This window comes from Danio rerio, chromosome 15, assembly GCF_052040795.2.
Source record: "Danio rerio strain M-AB ecotype USA chromosome 15, GRCz13ab, whole genome shotgun sequence".
NCBI lineage: Eukaryota > Metazoa > Chordata > Actinopteri > Cypriniformes > Danionidae > Danio > Danio rerio.
Genome location: NC_141035.1, coordinates 37,600,210 through 37,626,686, shown reverse-complemented (window position 1 = coordinate 37,626,686; position 26,477 = coordinate 37,600,210). Strand labels below are relative to the sequence as shown.

General features: G+C 34.8%; 1 protein-coding gene and 1 long non-coding RNA gene across 3 annotated transcripts in view; one reads left to right on the top strand and one right to left on the bottom strand.

Annotated features, from left to right (window-relative positions):
* The window catches only part of gabbr1a (gamma-aminobutyric acid (GABA) B receptor, 1a), a 162,952-nt gene that overhangs the window by 71,072 nt on the left and 65,403 nt on the right, over positions 1–26,477 (top strand). For both annotated transcript variants that reach the window (XM_087284439.1, XM_087284438.1), the window contains exons 10-15: positions 4,488–4,589; positions 6,886–6,951; positions 7,145–7,336; positions 9,341–9,586; positions 10,252–10,315; positions 14,829–14,906. In XM_087284439.1, coding sequence (XP_087140565.1) covers positions 4,488–4,589; positions 6,886–6,951; positions 7,145–7,336; positions 9,341–9,586; positions 10,252–10,315; positions 14,829–14,906 — 748 coding nt within the window. The remainder of the gene's footprint in view (positions 1–4,487; positions 4,590–6,885; positions 6,952–7,144; positions 7,337–9,340; positions 9,587–10,251; positions 10,316–14,828; positions 14,907–26,477) is intronic.
* On the bottom strand, positions 22,293–24,511 carry LOC147833720 (uncharacterized). The gene is made up of 2 exons (XR_015509740.1): positions 23,130–24,511; positions 22,293–23,078 (listed from the first exon to the last, which is right to left on the bottom strand). It is a non-coding gene; the product is annotated as an uncharacterized LOC147833720 (long non-coding RNA).

Genomic DNA, 26,477 nt, shown 5'->3' with positions numbered 1-26,477 from the left:
GTTTCAAAGTCCAGCATCTTCAGATTGGCTTTAGACTTGAGTAGTGAGGTTGAATGACTTTTGTCCTGGGAGCCCTGTACCAATGTGGCGGCGGTATTGACGCATGCTCAGGGTCCGTATGTGGTCTGTTTGTGTATATATCTATGGAACTATGTTGTGTGTATGACCTGCAGCTCTGCATTTTCTTCTAAAAGGTTTCAGTTTTCTCAGTTTTATTGTGTGTTTCAGCTTGGATTGTTAAAAAAAAACTTAAAGGTGCTGTATCTAAGTTTTTTACTCTTTTAAAGCATAAAAATACCATAACATGTTTGCAGATATTTAAGAAACATGCTAACTGAGCGTTCTGGTTTATCTGAAAGACAATGCTAAAGTCAGATATTCTGTGAAAATGTGAGTTTTGCGCCGGAACGTCTGTCTTTGTTTTGATTCTTTTAACCCACCCACTGCCAGTTCAGCCAATTATATTTTAGCACCCCGGGTTGCCTTGGTGAAAAAAACGCATATTTCATTCACTCAGTCATGAAGGCTCTAAAAACATGTGTCTGCGACTGAAATGCGACCTTCGGTAGATAGTAGCAGACTCTGAAATGAGACTGAATTCAGAGTTTTACATGAGGTTATTAATTAGCAAATAATATAAATATTACGAATGTAAACATTAAGGGCTCTATTTTGACGGTCCATGCGCAGAGCACAAAGCGCAGGGCGCAAACGCTTTCAGGGCGTGTCAGAACGCATTTTTGCTAATTTAAGGACGGTAAAATCCGCTTTGCCCCGTGGCGCATGGTCTAAAAGGCTTGAGTTTATTTTCTTAATGAGTTATAGGTGTGTTTTGAGAATAAACCAATTAGAGTCTCATCTCCCATTCCCTTTAAGAGCCATCTGCATCGTGCCATAAGCGCATTCGCTATTTACAGGACGTTAAGTAAGTCTAAGTGGAAAAACTGAGCATTTCACTAGCAAACAGTTAACAGTTTTTTAACAGAAAACTGTTAAACAGAGCATCAACTGTGTGAGAATGAGAGATAAGGGATCTACTTTCACTTTCGCTCTTGGATAGGGAAACCTTTACGCACAGACATCAATTAGTCTATAAATAATTAATTGCATTTGTTAAGCGCAAATATTCATTTCAAAACTATTTCTAAATTCAGTTCTAATTTCCAGCAAACGAATAAATGAACAACAATAACGAAGTGTGTTCAAAAACCTGAGTTATATCCTAAAACACATGCTGTGCCACATATGGTCTAAAACCTGACAGGTTGGGAAATCTAAGCTTATTTTTAATAAAACAAATATAAATATAGATATAATAAATAATACTGGTAATAATAATAACATTACACAAAAGTAAATTGTTTTGAATTAACTGAAAAAGCCTCTCGAGATGAAGAAGGCATAAAAGCAGTGATTTTTCATATTTATGTAGGCTAGAAAATCATATGTTTTGTAATATTTTAATCCTTTATGTTCATATCCTATATCTATCCTTATTATATCCTACATATATCCTTAATATTAATTTTTTTTTATATGTAAAGATATTTGCCTATTGCTCTCTTGTGCTTATTAAGCTGTGTGTAAGCGAGGCGCAACTCTGCGCTGGAGCTTAGACCGGGTTTGTTTTGGTCTAATGAAAAATCTATTATAGTTTCTCAAAATAGCAACGCGCCAGCGGTCCGCCTCAGAACGCCTTCCTTTTTAGACCAGAACGCCTATGGGCGCACATATGAGCGCTAATGCATTTGCTATTTAAACAGCGTAGCGCAACACCTCAAAACGACTCTTGCGCCAAGCTGAAACTACCAAACAAGTATTGCGCTGCACCTTGTGCACATTGCGCGGGGTGTATGATAGGGCCCTCAGTGAGCAGGTTACATTGTAACCCTGTGTCCTAATAACACACCACATGAAGAGATTTCCAGTGATAAGCAATTGGGCTGTTTGCACCAGATGATACACGACAGAAATTTAAATACAGCCATTCAGAAGCACAGAATATTGCACTTACTGCACTTCAACAAAATGGCAAGATTTATTATCTAATTAATACACATTAAACCTCTTTAAAATTATTAAATGTACATGCTGAATCACTATTTGTTGGATTGCACTCACAGTTCTAAAGTTCAAAGGTTAATTTTAATTTTAAGGTCTGAGGTGAAGTATCTGCCTTCAGTAGTATGGCAATAAATATCATGTAAAATGGCATGAGGTGTATCTGAGGTGATCATTGTCCGTTTTCTGTTGTTTATCTGCGTGAAATAGATATTGTTTCTAATTCATTAATTTTAGGTGTGGGTTAGAACAAAAACTCCTTTTAATATGGAAAATATTCCTACTATCGCATGCTGTTGCTTTTATTTAGAACACGATTCAAATCAGCCTTTGTTGGTGTTGTCAATCTGGCAACCTGCTTTTGCGTGGTGTTTTGAACCAGGAGTGCAATATCTAGTTCAAACTTACATACTGCACCTATTAACAGGCATAGCATTTCACTTATAAACAGGCCATTTACATTCTAGTTTTCCCACAAAACAAGCTTATTCTGAAGGTCAAAAAGTTATGGTCAAGAAAACTAAATTATGTCAAAAAAAAAAAAGCAATTGAAGAATGCTATAAGCAGATCTCAGGGGTCAAATGAAGCAATAAAATATGATATGACTTCTTTAAAGGAAGCAATTTCCCTGAAAAGTGGTTTCCTTTTCCTCTCAAAACTGTTAGCAAGCTTATACGCTAAGGTTAATGCGTCACAGTGAATGCTGGTTGATTATACTCTTCTTAAACGATGAAAGACTCTTAAAGTAATTTTTCTTGATGTTGGCTGCTAGGAATATTGACCATGTCATAAATCTCTCATGCATTGATTCAGTATTGAGCTGGTGTAATTCCGCTAGGCTAATGATCCTCCTCCATCTCTTCACCAGCTCATCTCTTTTCCTCATTCACTTACATCTTTCTCTATTGACCTCTCAGTTCAATGATCTCCTCATTTCTCGATAGCACTTTTACAAAAAACCTGCCTCATCGCTCTGTGCACACATATAAGAAAAGTTTAAGTGTTAACTGCTTTTCATTTGATTGGTCATTATTTTGATATATTATATATTTTTGAATATATATATATTATATATTTGTTTTTACAGTATTATATTACTGTCATTTTTGTTGCAGTTAATTGTGATGTTTAATGCTTTTAATGTTGTTTTCATTACAAATTGTTTTCATTATTACACACACACACACACACGCACGCACGCACGCACGCACGCACGCACGCAAGCACGCACACACACATACACACACATGTACTTGCTTTAATATATATAGTTGTTTTCTTTTGTTTTTCATATATTAGATTGCATATATACAAACTAAATTTTTATTTTATATTTATAATATAATTTTTAATTTAAATTTATTTTTAAAATTTCAATTGAATTTAATTTTTATAATATCATTTATATTATTATTTTGTATTTTATTTTTATTCATTTTAAATTTATTTTATTTAAAATTTGTTATTTTTATAAAGTTTTTATTTTATTATATAATTTTAATTTTAATTAATTAATTAATAAAAAAATAATTAAATTAAATTAAATTAAATTAAATTAAATTAAATTAAATTAAATTAAATTAAATTAAATTAAATTAAATTTAATTTCATTTCATTTCATTTCATTTCATTTCATTTTCTTGTCGACTTAGTACCTTTATTAATCCGAGGTCGCCACAGCAGATGCCCTTTCAGCTGCAATCCATCACTGGGAAACATACACACACACACACACACACACACACACACACACACACACACACACACACACACACACACACACACACACACACACACACACACACACACACATCTCATACTCATACACTATACGGACAATTTAGCTCACCCAATTCACCTGTACTGCATGTGTAGGGGCACCCAGAGGAAACTCGCGCGAACGCAGGGAGAACATGCAAACTCCACACAGAAACACCAACTGACCCAGCCGAGGCTCAAACCAGCAACCTTTTTGATGTGAGGTGACAGCACTACCTACTGCGCCACTGCATCGCCTATTAAATAAAATAAAATTTAATTAAATTTTTTAGTTTTTATTATAAAAAAAATTATTTAAATAAATTTTAATTTAAGTTTGTTTAATTTAATTTAATTTAATTTAATTTAATTTAATTTAATTTAATTTAATTTAATTTTATTTTATTTTATTTTATTTTATTTTATTTTATTTTATTTTATTTTATTTTATTTTATTTTATTAATAAGGAGAAGGGCTATTTTTTCCTTTGGGATTTTCTATACTTTGTTCTGCGGTTTGACCATTCATCTCATGGTCTTTTTTATTCTCCTCTTTCATTTGATCCTTGATCTTTCATGCAGGCTCTTCCTGTCCATCCTTCACTCTCTCTCTCTCTCCACAAACATCACTTCTGTCCTGTCAATCGCTCTCTTCTTCTCTCCGCAGACTCTGGATGATCTGGAGGAGCGTGTGAAGGAGGCCAACATCGAGATAAGCGTCAGACAGAGCTTCCTCACCGATCCCGCAGTGGCTGTCAAAAACCTGAAGGTGCTTTGATGAAAAATTCACCAGCCGCTCACTTCCTCTCCTCAGCCCGCGTCGGTTAGCTTTTCCAGCAGGCAGAGCGCATGAAAAATCTTACGTGAAATAAAGCAACACTCCGAGGAATCAGTTCCCTTCATCAGATCAAGTGACGCTTTGGATGCTCGTCTTGGTCCATACTTATTATTCAGTAGTCAGACAGCATTTATTTAAATAAGAAAAATATGTTGAATGAAGACCTCGTGAGAATTGGACTGCCTTTTTAAATGTTTGGCTTCACTTTTTTTTGGATATGTGATTGAAATATTCAGCACATACCGTATATATATATCTTAAAAGTGATTTATAATTTCAGTGCTGCAATACTTTATTATTTCTCTCTTTACTATGCAGAGTCTGCTCTACACTTTTCACTGTACAAAATTAATATATTTAGAAGAAAGCCTTTGAAAAATGGCCATTATTTTGTTTGGAAGCTTAAATGACGCCGGAAGTACACACTTCAGCTTTTTAGCACGTACAAACAAAATAACTGAAAGCAATAAATTACAAACATCTTTTTTTACATGTAAAACAATTCTTGTACTTCACATATAGTGGCTTATTGCTCATGTAAAGGCATTTGCAGTTGAGAGTCAAATTTATAATTTAGTATCAATAATTATTTTAATAAATAATGGTATCACTTTACATTAAGGTCATATTAGTTAATACTAGATAATGCATTACTAGCATGAACAAACAGTGATTAATACATTAATTATTAGTCTTTATTAACGTTAGTTCATGAAAAGAAGGCTGTCCATTATTAGTTCATGCAAACTCACAGTGCATTAACTAATGCTACCAAGCATTTGGATTTTAACAATGCATGATTGTGTAAATAATTCATAAATGATTTACAATTATTGTACATCATTAGTCAAGGTTAGTAAATGCTTTAACTAACACTACCTAATGAAACATTATTAGAAAGTGTGACCTAATTTGTTATCCCAGCATGTAAATATAGTTTATTTTCTTGTAGGATTTTTTGGGTTTTTGAGCAACATGTCACCTTTCACTGCATACACACACACACACACACACACACACACACACACACACGCACACACACACACACACTGAAATGAATAGCTTTCTAATTAGTGTATATTAAAGATAATTTGATAAATTACAGCAAATATATTATTAAATACTTGACTGGCCTGCCTGCAGTCCCGACCTGTCTCCGATAGATAATGTGTAGCATATTTTGAAGCGCAAAACATAAACAGTACCTTGAGTCAAACTTAATAGAATTAAAACTATAATTTAAAATGCTGTTTAACAAAGAGATTCATTCTTTTCGGCTTAGTCCCTTCTATTAATTCGGGGTCGCCACAGCGGAATGAACCACCAACTTATCCAGCACGTTTTACGCAGGAGATGGCCTTCTAGCTGCAACCCATCTCTGGGAAACATCCACACACACTCATTGACCCAGCCGAGGCTGGAACCAGCAGCCTTCTTGCTGTGAGGCAACAGCACTACCTACTGCACCACTGCATCGCCTAACAGAGAGATTTTTTTACGTTATATTTTTAACCCTTTGATGCACAAGCTATAAAATAGATATAGAAAAAATAAATTTAGACAGGTCACTTTAGACCCATGTAATGCATCAAAGGAATAATAACTGATTTATTTTGGCTTTCACTAGTTATTTTGTAAGATACCGATATTCAGCTTAACATATAATTTAAAGGCTTATCTAGATTCTAGGCCAGTCTAAAAAAAAAATCTATAGGGGGCTATAATAATATTGACTGTAAAATAGTTTAAATAAAAATGTAAATACCAAACTAAAAAAAGTAAAGCAAAGTCCTGGCTGTGGAGAAAGTGGATACAGGTACTTGACTGACCTGCCTGCAGTCCCGACCTGTCTCTAATTGAAAATGTGAGGCGCATTTTGAAGCGCAAAACATACAAGTGTCAATGGTACCTGAAGTCAAAATTAAAGAATTAAAACTATAATTAAACAGTGCTGTTTAACAGAGAGATGTTTAACACATTTATAAACATAATATTTATAATAACTAATTTCCTTTGTCTTTTACTAGTTATTTTGTAAAATACTAATATTTGGCTTGACATAATTTAAAGGCTTATCTAGGTTATTTAGGTTCATTTGCCATTGGAAAACATTAGTTTTGCATAATATTGCAAAATACTTTTCTTTTTTTTGATAATAATTTCATAGTAATAACATTGTGCGATGTGGGTTTGTCTTGTTTAACTCTTTCCTCTAATCTCTTTCCAGCGTCAAGATGCTCGAATCATTGTCGGATTATTTTATGAAACTGAAGCCAGAAAGGTGTTTTGTGAGGCAAGTGACAATTACGATTCCTTTTTTCCAAGTAGGTCTGAGCTGTCAATTTATTGTAAATCACTTCAGCACAATTCAGTTCGATGCCTCCACTCTGCCTGTGTTAACTCACCGAGGCTTAACCGAGATTAAAATATTGAATACGATTATGGCTTGAGCACAGACTTTCAAAACATGGTGTCGTCTTTGGCAGGTCTTCAAAGAGAAACTGTATGGTAAGAAGTACGTATGGTTCCTCATCGGCTGGTACGCCGACAACTGGTTTAAGATCAAAGATCCGGCCATCAACTGCACAGTGGAGAACATGACAGAAGCTGTGGAGGGACACATCACCACTGAAATCGTCATGCTAAACCCTGAGACCGTCCGCGGGGCTTCCAACCTGGTGAGACTTTCACAACAGGATCATGATTATATGACATTCGTGTTGTTTATATATTCAGATGAAGTCGAAATGACTAGCGTTCCTGTGAAATTTTAATTCTTTAAAAATTATTTCCCGAGTGTAATTTAACAGAGAGATTTTTGTCAACACATTTTTATACAATAAAATATTATACAACCCTAAATCAGAAAAGTTGAGACAGTATGGAAAATGCAAATAAAAAAGTCATTTACTTTGACCTGTATTTCATTACAGACAATATGAACACAAAATATTTCACTTTTGTCTGGTCAATGTCATTTCATTTGTAAATCCACATCCTTTCTTGTCATTCAGACCGACAACACATTTAAAAAAAAATTGGAACAGGAGCAATTTAGGGCTAATCAGGTAAATTGGTTAAATTATACGGATCAAACGGATGATGTCAACAGGTGATTGTTATTATGATTTGGTACAAAAGCAGCATTCAAGAAAGGTCTAGTCCTTTAGGAGCAAAGATGGGCCGAAGATCACCAGTTTGCCAACAAATACGCCCATGCATATTCTAACCAGACAATACAAAACCACATTCTGCACACATTACAAATTCCTGGCTGCAGAAGGAGAGGATACAGGTACTTGACTGGCCTGCCTGCAGTCCTAACCTGTCTCCAATAGATAATGTGTGGCGTATTTTGAAGTGCAAAATGCGAACAACTTAGAGCCCATACTGTTGCCCAGCTTAAGACTTTTTTTGCAGGAAGAAAGGGACAAAATGACACCTGAAACACTTCATCACTTGTTGTCTTCAGTCCCTAATCATCTTTTAAGTGTTGTGAAAAGGAATGGCAGCATTGCAAAGTTCTAAATGCTTTCTGTTCCAAGTTTTATAGAAATGTGTTGCAAAAACCAAAATTGGAAAATGTGTTTATTTAGGGAAAAACCTAATACAAATCATGAGGAACACATTAAGTAATGTTTGTTGCATTGTCTGCAATTAAATACAAGTCAAAGTAAATTGTCAAATCACTACTTTATTTTTTATTTGTGTTTTCCCAACCTTTTCTGATTTGAGGATGTAGAAAACACTGAAAGTTATCTTATGTTAAAACACAATCAGTATTTGCGTGGTACAATATCGCTTGGTTTTGCTTGGCTTGGGAAGTGTTGGAAAATCCACCAAATTTAAGCCGAACTGAATCGCGCTTATTATTTTACTCTTTAAGGTGCAGTATTTTGGATTGACTAGTGATTAAACTAGGTCTAGCGTGTCTGCCATGTTTGTAGTTTGTTTACACTTTTCACCCACGTTTGTAGTTCTAATCAATTTCACATCCAACGTGCAATGTATTGTGGGCAGTATTAGCAGTTAGAGTATGGACGCTTTTACGCTTAATTTTTTACTAAAAATAGTAAACCATTCGGGTACCTTTGGCATACTCTTTTAAACATACTACGGTTTGGAACATACAAGTTCTATTTTCAAATACTATTTAGTATAGTTCTGCCCACTTCAGACTGATGAATGAATATTTTCTTGCATAGTCCGCTTGGCGCTATAATGCATTCACAATGGTATGAACTGCTATAGGGGTGCTCAAATGTAATTTTAAATGATCTGTTATTTTAATTATTATTGTTTAAGTAACAGATCAACGCAAAGTATTTCTCACCTTTTTTAAGGGCTGTCCCTGCTCTTAATAATTTATTGAAGATACAATTCTTGCACAGACTGGTCTTTCAAAAAAAAAAAAAATTGTATATATATATATATATATATATATATATATATATATATATATAGTTAGGAAATGCATTTAGTTAATGTTCTTTTGCCTGTTTAATTTTTTCTCTCAAAGTGCCAGTAACTGCAGACTTTTTATGAATCACCAAGGACAAGATTTTTAGCAAAAAATAATAAAAAAAGCCACCTACATCTTGAATTACCTGAGGGTGCTTAGATTACTGGTATTTAAAGTTTTTGGATAGATTGCTTTTTAATCCTTTGAAACTCCTCCACAGACCTCACAAGAGTTCATTGCTCAGCTGATGTCACGTCTCGGTGGCAAAAACCCAGAAGAGACCGGTGGCTTCCAGGAAGCTCCTTTGGCGTATGATGCCGTCTGGGCTTTGGCTCTGGCCCTCAACAAAACTGTGGCCCCGCTGAGGGCCAAAGGCTGGGGCTTGGAGGACTTCAACTACAACAACAAGGAAATTACTGCCGAGATATACAGAGCCCTCAACACCAGCTCGTTTGAAGGAGTGTCTGTAAGTTTAGTAACTTCTCTGAAAAAACAGAAGGAATAAAATAGTGTGATTAAAATTTTTTCCAGACTTTAATTTCCCAGATCTGTCAAAAAGCCTCTTTAAATTTTAAACTCTCAGAGATGCTCATCAGTCTCAGGCGATCTATTTTTTTATATGCAAGCAACTATTCTCAAACTCATTATAGGATGATTTAGCCTTTGTCCAACAGATTGTTCTGCTTTATTGAAGAATCACAAATGTGACCCAGGACCACCAGAACCAGTCATAGGTTCACCATTTTTGTAATTGAGATTTATACATCAACTAAAGGCTAAACAATAAGCTTTACATCGTTGTATGGTTTGTTAGAACAATTTTTGACCTGAGATAATCACATTAAAAGTGGTCCAAATGAAGTTACTAATTCATGATCAAGAGTTTTGATATATTTGCAATAGAAATTTGAAAAAATAACTTCCTGGAGCATGACCATTACCTAATATTGATTTTTTTTTTCATAAAATAAAAAAGCAATATATTTGACCCAAAGAATGATATTTTGGCTATTACCAAAATATTCCTTTGCCACATAAGACCAGGGTCGTATGAAGTATTTATTTACGTATGAAGTATTTATGCATATTCCATATGTATTGTAATCATATTTTTCCATGTGTGTATCATAGGGTCATGTCGTGTTTGATGCTCAAGGTTCACGTATGGCCTGGACTCTCATTGAGCAACTCCAAGGTACAAACAAAACATAAAACCCTATATCAAATCGTCACCTTATAATTATTAGGATCTATCTGAAATTTTTGTCAAAATATAGTTATTGACATATTCTTATTAAATGCAACATATTTACATTATGGGATGTTTTTTATAAGTTGTTTGCATTTTAAGACTTTTATTTAAAAAACAAATGTTACACACATACTGTTTGCTATATGGAATGCAAAAGCTTTGAAGCTCAATATCTCAAAATCGATCAGAACGCAGATAGAACCCTGCACTGAATAGCTAATAAGCTTATGCCCTTTCAGTGTTTTTAATAGGCAAATATGGCAGTATTTAAAAGATTATGGCCCAGTTTTGTGAAGCTATTTTCACCTCGTCATTCATCCATTGTAAATGGAGCATTTCATTGTCTGTAATTTATCAACCAAGTTATAATCTTGTTAAATTGTGTTGAAAAAGAGTGTTTTATAACTTTGATAAGTGCAGTATACACATCTGAGAAATAAAAAGTAATTGCCAATAACATTTCCAGAATCTCTTTTAAATTATGTGCGCCTAATTATATTTGCAGCTTCAAAAAATAAATAAATAAATAAAAAAGGATATGTAAAATGAACAGTGCTTTCAGGTTCTGTTCTATTTTATTAATGAAATAAAAGCCACTTAAGTTCACTTAAAGTGAGTATATGAAATGCAGTGCACATAATGTTGATGGGCTGACTTACATACTAAAGCACATGTGAAGCTTAAAGATTATGATTTTAGCTGTAGTTGTATTGCGTTTAAATGTAATGTATCTGAAATATTCTCAATTGCATATTTTCCATAAATGCCTGTTAATACATCAAGCAGCACACGTTTCATTTATTTCAAACATAATAGTATTATGAAAGTGAATATAAAGATCCACTGTAAGCCCTACTTTACTGGGTGAAAATAAGTTTATTTAGCTAATAGCATTTTGTCCATCCGTCCGTCCATCCGTCTATCCGTCCATCTGTCCATCCATCTATCTGTCTGTCTGTCTGTCTGTCTGTCTGTCTGTCTGTCTGTCTGTCTGTCTGTCTGTCCGTCCGTCCGTCCGTCCGTCCGTCCATCCATCCATCCATCCATCCATCCATCCATCCATCCATCTACAGTGTCTGTCTGTCTGTCTGTCTGCCTGTCTATCTGTCTGCTTGTCTATCTGTTTATCTATCTTTTTTGTTAAAAAAGTACACAAACTTTTCCCTAAAAATTTTCACTGTATCTCTACATGTTTTTGCTTTTATCATCATTTGTAGGTAGATATCGGTAGAAGCGTCTGCTAAAAGAATAAAAGCCAATGTAATAATAGTTAATGATTTACAGTAAATGTTTACTTACAATTTTAGATTTGGCAGAAATGACACTTTGTTTAAACAAAAGTTCTCCAATGATATATGAATTGCTGCTGTTGGATGTCGTTAGTAGACAAATCAAACTAGTAAGAGTATAAAAAAATAAGAGTTTGATTAGAAATAATATCAGGAAACCTTCCAATGATAGGGTATATGCCGAAGCATGCTAAAAAGACTTTTAATTTGCCAGTAACCTGGGTTAACCGCTTCCGGTGACTTAAATACCATTGCAAAATCGGCGCGTTTAAGGTCTGTTTTCTTTAAAAATCAGTGATCTCCACTGGCTGAGTTATATCCAATATAAAGTGGGTCTCAGATTTTGCAAGAAGCACTGCATTAAATTACATTTTCCCCGCCATGTATTTATAATATGAGCATTTATTTTGCCCCAGTATATTGAATGGAGCTTCTGCACTAGCCTGCCGATTCTGACAGGCGCGTAGGAGTAAACAGCTTTTTGTCTTGTTTTACACTTGAGCAACTAAATGAATGCCAAAGTCTATTTAACTAATTGAATGTTAATTACATTACAACAGGAACAAAAGGAACCGTATAAAATGGAAAAAAATTCACAATGAAAGGTCACCGGAAGTTTATCAGTATGGGAACAGCACTAGCTCGGCATATACCCTATCCACTGTGTAAAGACAACGTAAACATCCATCTATCTTACTTACTACTTAGTACTTTACTCTGTCTATGGTTGTAAATTAGCGTTAAAGATTTCTGAATGACCCATATTTCTTGTTTAGTTTCAGTGAATGGTTTGGACTGGTGAAAGAGTCGAACTTACATGTTGTGAACATTTGTCTCCATATTACATTAAAGTCTTTGATTTCCAAAGAGCAGGGTTTTTCTGCAACATGTTCCCTTTAAGATTAACTTTGATCAATGCGGTTAGGCTTGTTTTTTTTTTACATCTTCGACCCACTGATGCAGCTCTATGTCGACTACTTTGCAGATTTGTTGAGTCAGACCTCTTTTGAAGTTTTTTATTGCAGTGCTTGGTGCAATGTGACCTTTAGTTGACACGCTGTTAATTAGAGCCGATGTTTTAAAATAGCATTACATTATTTATTCTGTCTATAATATGTTCATTTATAATTCTTTTTATTTTTGTGTGATGTTTTTTATTAGATTATTGGACTCGAGTATGATTTTTTGGAATATATAATTTAAGTGATATTTTTATTTTTGCAAATAATTTAAATTAAATGTTTGTCCTGGAAGAATTTTCCACACAGTCAAATTCAGAATTATTAGCCCCCTTTGAATTTTTTTCTTTTTTAAATATTTGCCAAATGATGTTTAACAGAGCACAGAGCAAGGAAATTTTCACAGTATGTCTGATAATATTTTTTTTCTTCTGGAGAAAGTCTTATTTGTTTTAGTTTAGCTAGAATAAAAGCAGTTTTTAATTTTTTAAACACCATTTCAAGGTCAAAATTATTAGCCACTTTAAGCTATATATCTTTTCCCGATAGTCTACTGAACAAACCATCGTTATACAATAACTTGCCTAATTACCCTAACCTGCCTAGTTAACCTAATTAACCTAGTTAAGCCTTTAAATATCACTTTATGCTGTATATGTATGGTTGAAGTCAGAATTATTGACCCCAGAGCAATATTTTCCTTTACATGATCCTCCAGTTATACAAAAATATGTACAACAGTAAGGAAAAGCGACATATAAACAGACAAGGTTTTATAACAGAAAACCATTAGGTTGATATATAAGAGTTATACTCAATCAAATCGGTCAAAAAGCAAACAAATATATATTTTTGAACATTTGTGTAATTGTGTCTATAATAAATATACTTTTAACAATGTTAGACTTGTCAATTTAAAAATAAAAGAAAGCATTATGTTGAAAAAAATGTACAACTAGTGTTTTCTTGTTTCGAGAAATTAAATTATTGTCTAAGAAATAATTTATATTATATAACATGACAAAAGCAACAACAACCGGGCCATTAGAAGAAAAAATCCTTTGTGTTTAGCCCTGAAAAAGTTTAAAATGTAATTCAAAATAGTCTTCAAAAGTCTTACATTTGACTTATTGAAACCTGTAGAACCCTGATATATATATATATATATATATATATATATATATATATATATATATATATATATATATATATATATATATATAGATAGATAGATAGATAGATAGATAGATAGATAGATAGATAGATAGATAGATAGATAGATAGATAGATAGATAGATAGATAGATAGATAGATAGATAGAGATAACTAAATTATATTTTATCATCTTTGTTTATTAGTATTGTTATGTGTTTTTTATAATGCTGCTTTATTAAGTAACTTATGTTTTTGAATGATGTATTGAATATTTCTTACCAGTGGTGTCATAAATATAGCCAATGCTGCTGATATGGCATTCAAACATGAATGAATAAATATTAGTTTTTACAGTGTCACATCAAATAACACAGACTTATTCAGTGCAGTAAACATGAAACAGGACAAAATACTAAGTGAAATGGATGTACATGGGTTTTGCCACATGTGTGAATTGTTTGTACATGTTACATTTGTAGATTTCTAAATATATATGTTAAACATACTTGTTAACTGATATGAAACTAGCAGATAGAGTCTATAGGTGAAAGCAGATAAATCAAGGAGGGAACATGTATCTTTAAATGCACACTCAAAAAATCCAAACAATTAGTTTAAGATGAGCTGAAACAACACAATTCTTCAGTTTTTTGGGGGGACAACTTGTAAAAACAAATAAGTTAAACATAATAAAATTCCTTCATGCTGTTTGAACACAAATCAATTGTGTGTAATTGTGTTTGTTTTTACAGTGCATGTTTATTTATACACAGAAAATTATACATCCAAAGCACTTGAAAAGTAGGTGAAAAAGAAAAAAAAAAGTATTTTGAGTGCCTTGTACTTAAGACTTTTTAAGTCTTTTCCAAAGATCATTGTCACATCAATTACCCCTGAAGCGCTTTTTATTTGATTGGATTGTACATGTGTACTTATAATTCAAGCACAGATGACGGTGTTTCTGTTTCAAGTTTGAGGCTGAAAAAGTTGTTCACTCTCTTTTGTTCAGGTTTTGGTTGTCTTTCATTTCACTTCTAACTTTTTTTTTCTCAGGTGGCAGCTATAAGAAGATTGGCTACTATGACAGCACAAAAGGCAACCTGTCCTGGTACGGAAACGACAAATGGATCGGTAAGAGAAACCGGCCCTTTTTTTTCTGCTCGTCCAGACAGCTCTGTCCATTCCACTCCTGTCACCTTTCACAGCCACACTCGGCCTGTCGAGATTGAGGCTTACCAGTATTGATTTCTGTTGGCTCAACAAAGCCCTGTCGCACTCTTTAATACATCACTAACAATTAGCTGTCCTTTCTGCTAGCGGAGGCCATACAGACCCAGGGGAGCGAGGCTGCGGAGCCCGTCTGACCTTTGTGCAGCTCTGCAAAATTTCTCCATTGACAAACCGGTATTGATGAAAACCGTGTAAGGTGCAGAGCGGATCAAATGAAAATGTGTGATGATGCTCAAAAAGGACAGAGTGTGAAATTGAAAAAAGTAATTTAATTTCATAACGGGGAGGTAAACCAAGGTTTTTTTTCTGACAGGCAACAAAAAATCCATTTTTATTAATATATATCTTTGATTTTGGTCCATTTAGATGTTTGACTGAAACAAAGGAATCAGGGTTTGACTTGTTAGCATGATTCAGTTCTCTAGATCTAACACAAAGCTGTAATAAATGCTTTTAAAATGCAACATAAATGCTTTATTCATATCACAAATTGGTATAGATGTTAAATGAATGTGTTGTAAAGTACATTGTGCAATTCGGAGTGTGCTTCATGCAGGTGATTAGACAGACCACCTGTAGGTGAAACTCTTTACCTCTTCCTATGCACCTTTTTTATAAACATATCATGATTCTGGGAAAACATTGTGCAATTCTGAGTGTGTCTTATGCAGGGGAGTGGGCTTGACAAACCACCTGTAGTGCACATTCTTTCCTCTCCGTTTGCTCGGAAAAAATGTAACTAATTTCAAAAAATGAACTACCATAGACTTGCCATAACATTTATGTACTGCACTATCTAATATTTATATAAGTATTTATGTACTTTTTTGTTTTTTGGAAAAATCATTGGATATGAATAGAGGCCAGATTTACAATCAGTTCATATCATATCATAGCAAAATCTGCTTTGCAGTTTTCAAATTAATAATAATAATATAAACATTTACTAAAGAGGAGCTGAAAAACCACGGACAGTCTTTTTTTGTGGCAGACCTTTTGTGGCCGTTACCTATTCAGAATTTAATGTTAATCATGCAAGCTAATGTACTGATAATTTCAGGAATCTATTAGTACTTTATTGGTATTTGCTGCTTTATTTAATGCCCCTCAACATGACTTAAAGGGTTTGTTCATAAAAAAATAAAAACAATTGTAATCATTTGCTTCTCAGTTTGGCACTTTCACTTTCATTCAGGAACATTTCATGCATCCCCCCGTGACAAATGAGATATCAGAGTATGAACAGCTGGAAGAGGGATTGTTTTAAATGGAATGATACTGCATGCCGTATGGGGAAAAAGAACTCGGCAGTTTGCGATGCAGGTGTCTGTGGTCCTTCACTAACTCGATTGGTGCAGAGAATAGTGTCAACATGCCGTGTGTGTATACAATATCTTGTCGCAAAATCCTATATGACGATAATAGTTTGATTAAGGTGTTTACATGTTTGTGCTGCACTTCAATAATGCGACTAAAATCAGCATACTCCACGTCGTAAGTCATTTTCTGTTTAGTTTGATTATGACCTTAATTGGATTAAACTAATCAAAAATAGCTGTTTACATGGTACTCCTAATCAGAGTATTGTCTTAATTATATTGAAATCAGATCGTTGGTGTCCATGTAAATGTATTCACTGACTATCATAGTATTTTTTTATTCCCACTATAGATGTCAATGGCTGCTGGTTTCTAACGTTCTTCAGAATATCTCGTTTTGTGTTCAACAAAAAAAGAAATTCATAAAAGTTTAGAACCACTTGAGGGTGTGTAAATTGTGAGGAAATTGTCATTTTTTTGTGAACTATCCCTTTAACCGTGTTTTTTTGTAGATTACATGCATTCTGTCATCTTCACTGCTTGTTTGCCGTTTTATTTTGACTGGTTTATGCTCCACAAAATGAAAGTTAGCTCCTGTAATTAAAATTCATGCGCCGTCATTAATTCACTCATAGAATTTTCCACTCCCATTGGCCCCTTTAATTGATTGTATTTGCATACTAATTTGCCCTTTTTATTAAATCTGGCCATAGAAGTCGTTATTTTCATCAGGCAGTGGCACATAAAGTGCATTATCCACGCCTGTGAATGAATTCGCTCACTTACGCTCTCATTGTTTGCATTCAGCGTGTAATGAATGAGCAAACGGGTGAGCGGTTTCACACTCAGCATATGCATGAATGTGTCAGTGGTACAGAAATGCCTCTGACGCGTATGTTTTCTCCTGCACCTCATGAATTCATTCCCAGTTTTCTGTCTTTTTTTTTGCCAGTCGGTTCTAAAGTAGCAGCGCAAACAAAGAAACGCTTTACTTTAAAAAGCATCCTGTCAGGTGTTATGTCACCTCGCTAGACTGTATTCAATAAAAATTTAGTCGTATAGCTCAACTTACTCTCTTTCTCTCGCATGGATGCTGGGATGCTATTCTAGTCAATCGTTTACGAAAGCGCCAAACGGGGCCTTCCCTATTACCCCACAAATTGGTTTTCTGCCAAGAGATGGGAATTGAATTGCCACCACCAAAATCCTGTATTTTCGCACCCGAGAGATACAGAGGCGATTATTTGCTGGATTTGCCCAGTCCTCTTCTGTGAGTCATTCTTGATTTAGACTCTAATCAGTCCTTCATGCTGTGATCCCATTGAGTGGATTCCACCACGGTAACAAAGCTGCATTGCCCTACATTAGACCAGTAATGACCTCACACTTCACCAGTGCTTGTTTTTACAATGGCTACAAGGTGAAGATCAATGTTGCAGGCTGAAGTTTCACTGCAAAGTCTGGAAGTGGAGGTGTAAAGTCTGCTTGGAGTCAAAATTGACAATGTTTATTTTGCTGGCACACAATTAATCAGTGCAAGTTAATCCACTGGAAAAAACAAAACTGTTTTGACTGTCTGACCATGTGCTTCCCCTCTGGAATGGCAGTTTCTTTCTGATGAAATCAGTTTGATGCAGTATAAATGTACAATGCATCAGGAAAGTCTTCATAGCGCTTCACTTTTTCCACATTTTTTATGTTACAGCCTTATTCCAATAATGGATTTAGTTAATTTATTTCCTCAAAAATCTTCACACAGTACCCCATAATGACAATGTGAAAAAAATAGATTTTTTAAATGTTGCAAATTTAATAGAAATAAAAAAAGAGCAATTTGGCAGCAATTACAGCCTCAAGTCTTTTTGAATATGATGCCACAAGCTTGGCACACCGGTCTTTGGGAATTTTTGCCCATTCCTCTTTGCAGTACCTCTTAAACTCTATCAGGTTGAATGGGAAGTGATGGTGTACAGCCATTTTCAGATTTCTCCAGAGATGTTCAATAGGATTTAGGTCTGCGCTCTGGCTGGGCCACTCAAGGACATTCACCGAGTTATTGTGAAGCCACTCCATTGATATTTTGGCGGTGTGCTTCGGGTCATTGTCCTGCTGGAAGATGAACCATCGCCCCAGTCTGAGGTCAAGAGCACTTTGAAGCAGGTTTTCATTCAGGATGTCTCTGTACGTTGCTGCATTCGTCTTGCCCTCTGTCCTGACTAGTCTTTCATTTGGAATAAGGCTGTAATATAAAAAAAATGTGGAAAAAGTGAAGCGCTATGAGTACTTTCTGAATGCACTGTACAGTATGTGTTAATTAACAGGTTCCATATTTTGTGGTTCACATAGTGTTTTCTGTTCATTTACTGTTATGGATTGCATCATGGGAGTTTTATTTTTTAACAAACATAGTTTGATGTTAAAGATTTAAACTACTAGACAAACTACTGGCAGTTGTTACCAGGTTTTTGTACTGAAATTTACCACTCAAACACAGACTATATATCACTTCAGAGTATTAAAACAGGATGTTTGCAGGGCCTTAAAATGTATTAAAAGTTGATAAAACATGAGAAAATGAAGGCCCTTAAAAGGTATTAAAAAGTCTTAATTGTGTTTTACGAGGTCTTAAATTTTGTTCAAGCGTTGTCCAAAGACTCCAAAAAAAGCATAAATATATTTATTTCCCTCCTATTATTAACAATGGCGTGGGCGATCCAAACGATTCAGGCTGGGCCCGTCCGGCCAAGTTTCTCCGTCTACATCAGGGGTGTCAAACTCAATTCCTGGAGGGCCGAAGCCCTGCACAGTTTAGTTCCAACTCTGCTCCAACACACTTACCTGTAGGTTTCAAACAAGCCTGAAGGACTCAATTAGTTTGATCAGGTGTATTTAATTAGAGTGTCAGGGTGATGATGATGTCATGTAATTTGCAACAAACGCAGGAAGATGATGTGACGCTCTCCACATGTATCGAAACCATAGAGAGAAACAGATGGCAAAATGGGAAAATGTAAGTTTGAGCACTCCTGGTTGGAGACAGACGAGTTTAAACAGTGGCTGAAGCCTGTTGTTGAAAACAGCCGCATAATTTATTATTTCATGCTTTGTTAGGTCTTAAAAAAAATCTTTAAAAGATATTGAAATTTTCTTTAGGATTGCTGCATATACCCTGTAAAAATGCAGCAAAGTCTGGAAGAAGTGTAGGGGTAAAGTTAGCTTGGAATCAAAATTGATAATGTTTATTTTGCTGGCGTGCATTTGATCCGTTCACATGGTGTTTTCTGTTTATTTACGGTTGTGGATTGCATTATGGGAGTTTTGTCTCTTCTCTGTCAACGTTTTATGTTGACTGCAAATCAATAAAAGTGACTTTTTGGCATTCTAGTAGTTTGAGACAAGATATTGTTTAAGAAATAATATAGAGAGAGTTAAGTCTGTAAAATAACAGGAAAAAATACTGGCAGTTTGTTATCAGGTTTTTGGACTGTGATTTACAACAAAAACACAGACTATTTATCACTTCAGAGTATTAAAAATGCATAAAAGTCTGGAAAAAGTGTTGGAGTAAGGTGCAATTAAAAAAAATAATTGACAATCTTTATTTTGCTGGTGCACAATTAGTCAGTGCAAGTTGATCCACTGAAAGAAACAAAACTGTTTTGACTTTCTGACCATGTGCTTTTTAAGATGGACTGGAAGTTCCTTTCTGATAACGTCCGTTTGATGCAATGTAAAAAAAATTGGTTATTTAACAGCCGTAATTTGTAGTTCACGTGGCGTTTTATGTTTATTCACAGTTGTGAATTGCATTATGAGAGCATTAGCTCTTTCCTGTCGACGTTTGATGTTGAGAATTCAAAACAGCAAATCTATAGAAGTGACTTTTATTGGCATTTTTAATAGTTTGAGACAAAATATTGTTTAAGAAATAATAATAATAATAATAATAATAATAATAAAAGAGAATTACAGCTGTAAACTAACTGGACAAACTACTGGCAGTTATTTACCAGGGTTTTGTATAATAGCAGGAAAAAGAATTGGTATTTTTGATCACCAGTGATCTAATCCTTGCAGATCGCTGGAGAACTGCACATCCAGCCTGATCTCACGAGAAAACTTAAGTATTTTATGTTTTGGTAGTTCAGTGGCTAATTCGTATGAGTTCATACAAGTTCAGTCGTATGAAATTGTACAATTTTAAAAAGGAGGCATGGCACCTAACTCCACCCCTAAACCCAACTGTCATTGGGAGATGAGCAAATCATACTAAAATATACGAATTAGATCGTACAAATTTGTACAAATTAGCCACTAAATGAAAAAGTTACGAATTGCCGTGAGATTGTGTTGGCACATTTGTCTCTGAACTGGACCACAAATACCATCATGGACCTTACACACACCAGTTCCTGATCCCCATTATTACACACACACAGCTGGTAACTTATCATGTACTGATTACCTGGACTTTATAATCATGTCTCACACACACGTTGCTGGTCTTGTTAACCTGTAGTATTATGAAGCATTTTCCTGGTCTTGTCCTTCCGTGTTTTGATCCTCTACTTGTTTTCTTGGTAATGTTGTTTTGCAGCCTGTACTGACTATTCACCCGTTTCTGACTATGCTTCTGGATTACCCTTATGATTATGTCTTGCCGTTGCCTGCCTGACGATTCTCTCTTTAGGAAACTGCATGTGGATACTCATGTGCGTTGTCCAGCATTCCTATGTTACAAATGGCAGTTTGTTACCATGGGTTGTACCATAATTTACAACTCAAACACAAACTATATATATATATATATATATATATATATATATATATATATATATATATATATATATATATATATATATATAACTTCAGATTATTAAAAATGACAGCAAGAGAACATCAAACACTTTTGGAGGAAAGGTCAAGGTCCCAAAATGCAATTCAAAAGCATAAATAATGAATAACCGTTAGTTGCTGTGAGCGAAAGCCCCACTCCCTACTCTATATTGCATTTCAGTTGGAATTACATCAATGACCAGCAACTTCCAATTTACGTTGATTTTAAGACTATTAAAAGTCTTTTAATCAGCTGTTTCCCGCAGACTTGCACTCTTTGCATAGTGGCATTTCCCCTAATAGATATTTATCCCATTGTCTGTTGAAACTCTTGATTCTGATTGGCTGGAAGATGTGCAATAAAATCGTTAGTTCCAGTCCATTAGTAGTAACCATAGCAGCCCAGTTACAGTTGCCGGAGCTTCATTTAAGCATGCATTACATAGTTAAGACATCACTGAAAGATTAAGCAAATTTAATGACATCTCTGTGGTTGAGAAACAGATTGAGTGATTATTTGAGACGGGAGATGTTCAGTCATGTTTATTAGGTTAGTACAGAGGAAGGAATTATCGCATTGATTTGCTCCTAGACTCCGCCATCTATATAGCTGTCATGCTACACCAGAGAGCATTAAAACTAGGGATGTCCCGATCAGGGTTTTTTTTGCCTTCGAGTCAGAGTGTGTCATTTGATTTTGAGTATTTTATGATACTGAAACCTGATTCGATACTTATATAAAAAAGAATAAATAAGAGCGAAGAAACAGATCCAGGATGTTCCTTGTTTTTTTTATTTAATTCACCTTATTTTACCATTCAACAACTCTGTTAATAAACAGAGCTCTTCTGTGAGGTATGTCCTCCTCACTTTTAGCGACAGGCTGATTAGAAACAGGTGATTAATAATTATATGAACGTAAACTTTTGGATCTCATTCAGCTTCATTATTATATATATTCAAGTCCTGATTGGAAGGTAACACACCGTCTGAAACCGCGTGATCGGGCACAATTTCCGTGATCAGTGAAATTCCAATTCACGTGATCAGATCTCTAAAACATTTTTATTATAAAATTTAGAGAATCTGAAAAATGAGAATTGCCTCTGACGCGTATATTTTTTCCCTCACCAGTTTTCTTTTTTTTTTTTTTTTTTTTTTGCCAGTCGGTTTTCTTTGTCAGCTGGTACACTTTACTTTAAAAGTGTAATGTTATTGTCAAGTGTAACATCTCACTATGGCTGGGCAATAAAACAGATATCGGTATTTATTGACCGAACACCATTGTTAATATCGATAATAAAAAAAGTTTGGCATGTAGTTTTCCCAGAGATGGGTTGCGGCTGGAAGGGCATCCGCTGCGTAAAAACTTGCTGGATAAGTTGGCGGTTCATTCCACTGTGGCAACCCCGGAATAATGGGGGGACTGAGCTTACAAGAAAATGAATGAATGAATGGCATGTTGTTTTATTATGAAGTGCTATAGTTTTATTAAAATGTGGCTGCTGAGCTACCATCTCGATGCCAATTAGCTTAGGGCAGGGGTGTCAAACTCAATTCCTGGAGGGCCGAAGCCCTGCACAGTTTAGTTCCAACCCTGCTCCAACACACTTAGCTGTAGGTTTCAAACAAGCCTGAAGGACTCAATTAGTTTGATCAGGTGTGTTTAATTAGGGTTGGAACTAAACTGTGCAGAGCTGCGGCCCTTTTGGAACTGAGTCTGACAACTGTGGCTTAGGGTGTCAGTTTGTCATTTTCAATGAAGGCATTTTCCAGGTACACCTAATTGAAAACATCTGAACTTTTCCAAATGCCACCGAGTGCTAGAACGAACCAATCTGCTTCACACTTTGTATGGGATTTACACATTTCAGTAATAATGGCAGACTAATTACCTCAGACAAACACAAAGCACACGCTTGCGCTTGTCACTTCAAATCAGAATAACAACGCACACGAAAATGATTGCCATATAGCAGCAGTGATGAAATTGTAAATAAAAAAGGATGTAATGATGTCGCCAGAGTGGCTTTTTGGTTTCTTTTCTTGTGCATCCCTGCCACTAGCTTCCAATATGAAGGATTTTTTTAGCATAGCGATAATATAATCATTCAGCTTTATAAATTGTAATGTTCCAGTATGTATTTGAATAATGACGGCTGGTGCCTTAACTTGAAAGCTTAGATCTGATTATCATAATTTGTTTTGTTTACAGAGTTTGAGGTTTACTGTGTCATTATTATTGACACCCCACAGATGTTGATCTATCTTTACCATTATACACACTTTGTAACATTTTATTTATCAAGTATGAGTCTCTTTAACACTTATGTTCATTTTATTATAGGTATTTTGTTTAAATATTTTAGCTTAGAAATGTTGGTAAATTAAAATAAAGTGGTTAAATAAAAAAAATCAATGTTCCTTAATGTATTATTAAAATTTTCGATAATTATTGATATCGAATGATATGATACATGATAACATGATAATATTTTATATTTATATTGGGTAAAGTGTAATGAATATACAGTTGAAGTCAGAATTATTAGCTGCCCTGTATATATTTATCCCCAATTTCTCGACACATTTCAAAATATAATAATTTTAATAACTCTTTTCTAATTACTCATCTTTTATTCTTGCCATGATGACGGTACATACAATTTTACTAGATATTTTTGAAGATACTAGCCTAAACACTTTCATACATGTGATTTCAATAACGTGAGAGGTGATCTCTCTGTGATCATTACAAATTAAGGATTAATCTACAGTACAAAAAAAAGTATTAATCCGCAGATTATGTGTGTTCCAAACCGTGGGTTGGGATCCGCATGAATCACGGATCAACCATGACCTGTTACACTCCTAAAACCGACATATCAACCATTTGACAGAGGTTGACATTTTAGAAATTATGGGATGTGTTGGAAAAAAATCCATTGAGTGTTTTATAGCAACATTATAGGAGTTAAGAAATGCAGTCTATTTTTTTTTTTATTGGTGTGGCAGTTAAAGGGTTAAAATGGTCTTTAAAAAAAATTAAAACTGCTTTTATTCTAGCCAAATTAAAACAAATAAGACTTTCTCCATAAGAAAAAATATTATAGGAAATACTGTGAAAAATTCCTTGCTCTGTTAAACATAATTCGGTAAAAATTTAAAAGAAAAAAAGACAAAAAAAATCACAGAAGGACTAATATTGACTTCAACTGTATATGACAGTAATGCATTTTTTTAAATGCTCTAAATGGTGCTTTAGGAGCCAATCAGAAATAAATGATTATATATTTATATAATTCTTATTATTATATAATTTCCAATAATCTACTAAATTAATAATGTAATAAGTGCTTATGGATTTCAAGGTAATGCCCACTCATGATCAGATCTCCAAAAATGGACTCAATAAACGTCCTGAAACGGGTCTTTCTCTGCTCCGCTTTCCACAAAAGGGCACACAATGTGACAGTTTACAAGCATTTTCCTCGCTCAATTGCAAATGTACCCCCGTTTTATCTATTGGTGGCTATTTTCAGAAAAGCTGAACTCTGAGTTATGACCCATTTAGTCTCTCCTTCCTCTCTCCCCCACGGAGAACAGCAGAGCGTCAAGCTGGCATGACATTTCTTGCCTCTTTTTTTGTTGCCCTTGATAATAGCAGAAACAGCAGATGTTCTTTCCAAATAGCGGGATCTATTGGGTGAGAATCTCAAGCATTTTGGCACTTTTCAATTTTCTACTGAAACAATACTTTGTCCTTTTAAAAAAACACACATACACAACACCTGTAACCTGAAGTCAGGACCTGAGTTTGTATGTTCTTTTGATCCATAGGGTAGTGGCCTCGATTTTCTGTCATCTTTCAGTATAGCTCCTGACAACCACTACAGCATGACTTTTACCTTCAAATTGCTGTGGAAACTGTTGGTAAGTCAGGACTCTGAAGCAATATTTTGTCCTGATTTTCAGATTAAGGACAACAGAAACACTACACTATAAACGCCATTCATTTCAGTGTGTTTTGAGCACGTTCCCTGGTAACTTTGATGAAATAACTGCATTTTCCTTGAACTGTTGAGCTGCTGAAGTCTTGCATTTACACATACATGTCAACATTGGGATGTAAAAAAATAAGTGATACCCATCTCCCCTCCCCTTATTCATTTTATTACACCAAATAACAGAGCTGTCACTTAAAAAATGCACAGATCTATATTGAAAACATTTGATTGCTTGGATTTTTTAAAATTTTTTTTTTGCTCATTTAAGACAAAAGTTGTGTTTAAAAGAAAACCTGCGAAGATTGACATGTTTAGATGTTGTTGTTATTATTATTATCATTATGTGTATATGTCTGTTCAAACAAGCATTCAAACCCCAGAATGTCCACTTTCACTCCGCTTTAAATCACTATGCAGCGCAACTGACAGTCACGTACTGCTACGTGAACTGGCTGTTTTGAGGATTGCATAGAAGTGGCAAACGTCATCTGTAATGGAAAGGAAGGGAATCCCGCTGTTTATATATGTATTTCAATTTTTTTCATACCTAAATAAATTGAAAGTATAGAACAGATTTATATTTAAAGGATCACGAAACACCAAAACACATTTTTTGAGCTGTTGACAGTCGTATATGTGTCCCACACTGCTAAAAACACTATTAGGACACCTATATTTCACTAAAAAGTGTAAATTGGTTGTTTTTGAGTTATTTCAAGCAAATTCGTACTTTCGGTTTGAAACAAATTTTTGAAGCTGCGTCACGGTCATGACATAATAGCGTGTATTCCAGCGTGCAGACTGGACGTCTGTGCCAGAATGTGTCTTAATACGTCTTACTGTGTGATGCATGAATGCATGAGTAAAGCTTGGTTCAAACCAATCAGCGCGCTCTATTGTGCAACTTCATTAATATTCATTACTGTCATAGTGTTTAGACGACAGAGACGCCACGTTGTATTGGCAAAACAAGCGTGAAGTGTTGCTTTTATAGTTTGCTGCAGTTAAGTTTTGTTTTCATTTTCTCTCTGTGAGAGCGCGGCTGGAGTCACGTGTGGATTACAGTGTACGCGAAGCTTGACAACAATAACTTACGTGTCTAAGGAGGATTATTGTTTACCTGAGAGCTGTTCTCATCTGCAAACGCTGAGATCCGGATTCGCTTGTAGTCTCCTCTTAATAAAGATGCGGCTCTAATTGCTGGTGATTGTCCTGTCACTACAGATTTGGTAAGTAAGCGACCAGTGCTCTTTGTTTATTCAGTTTTTTCATATCGAACAAACTATTGCACCGAGTCTAAACATGTTAGC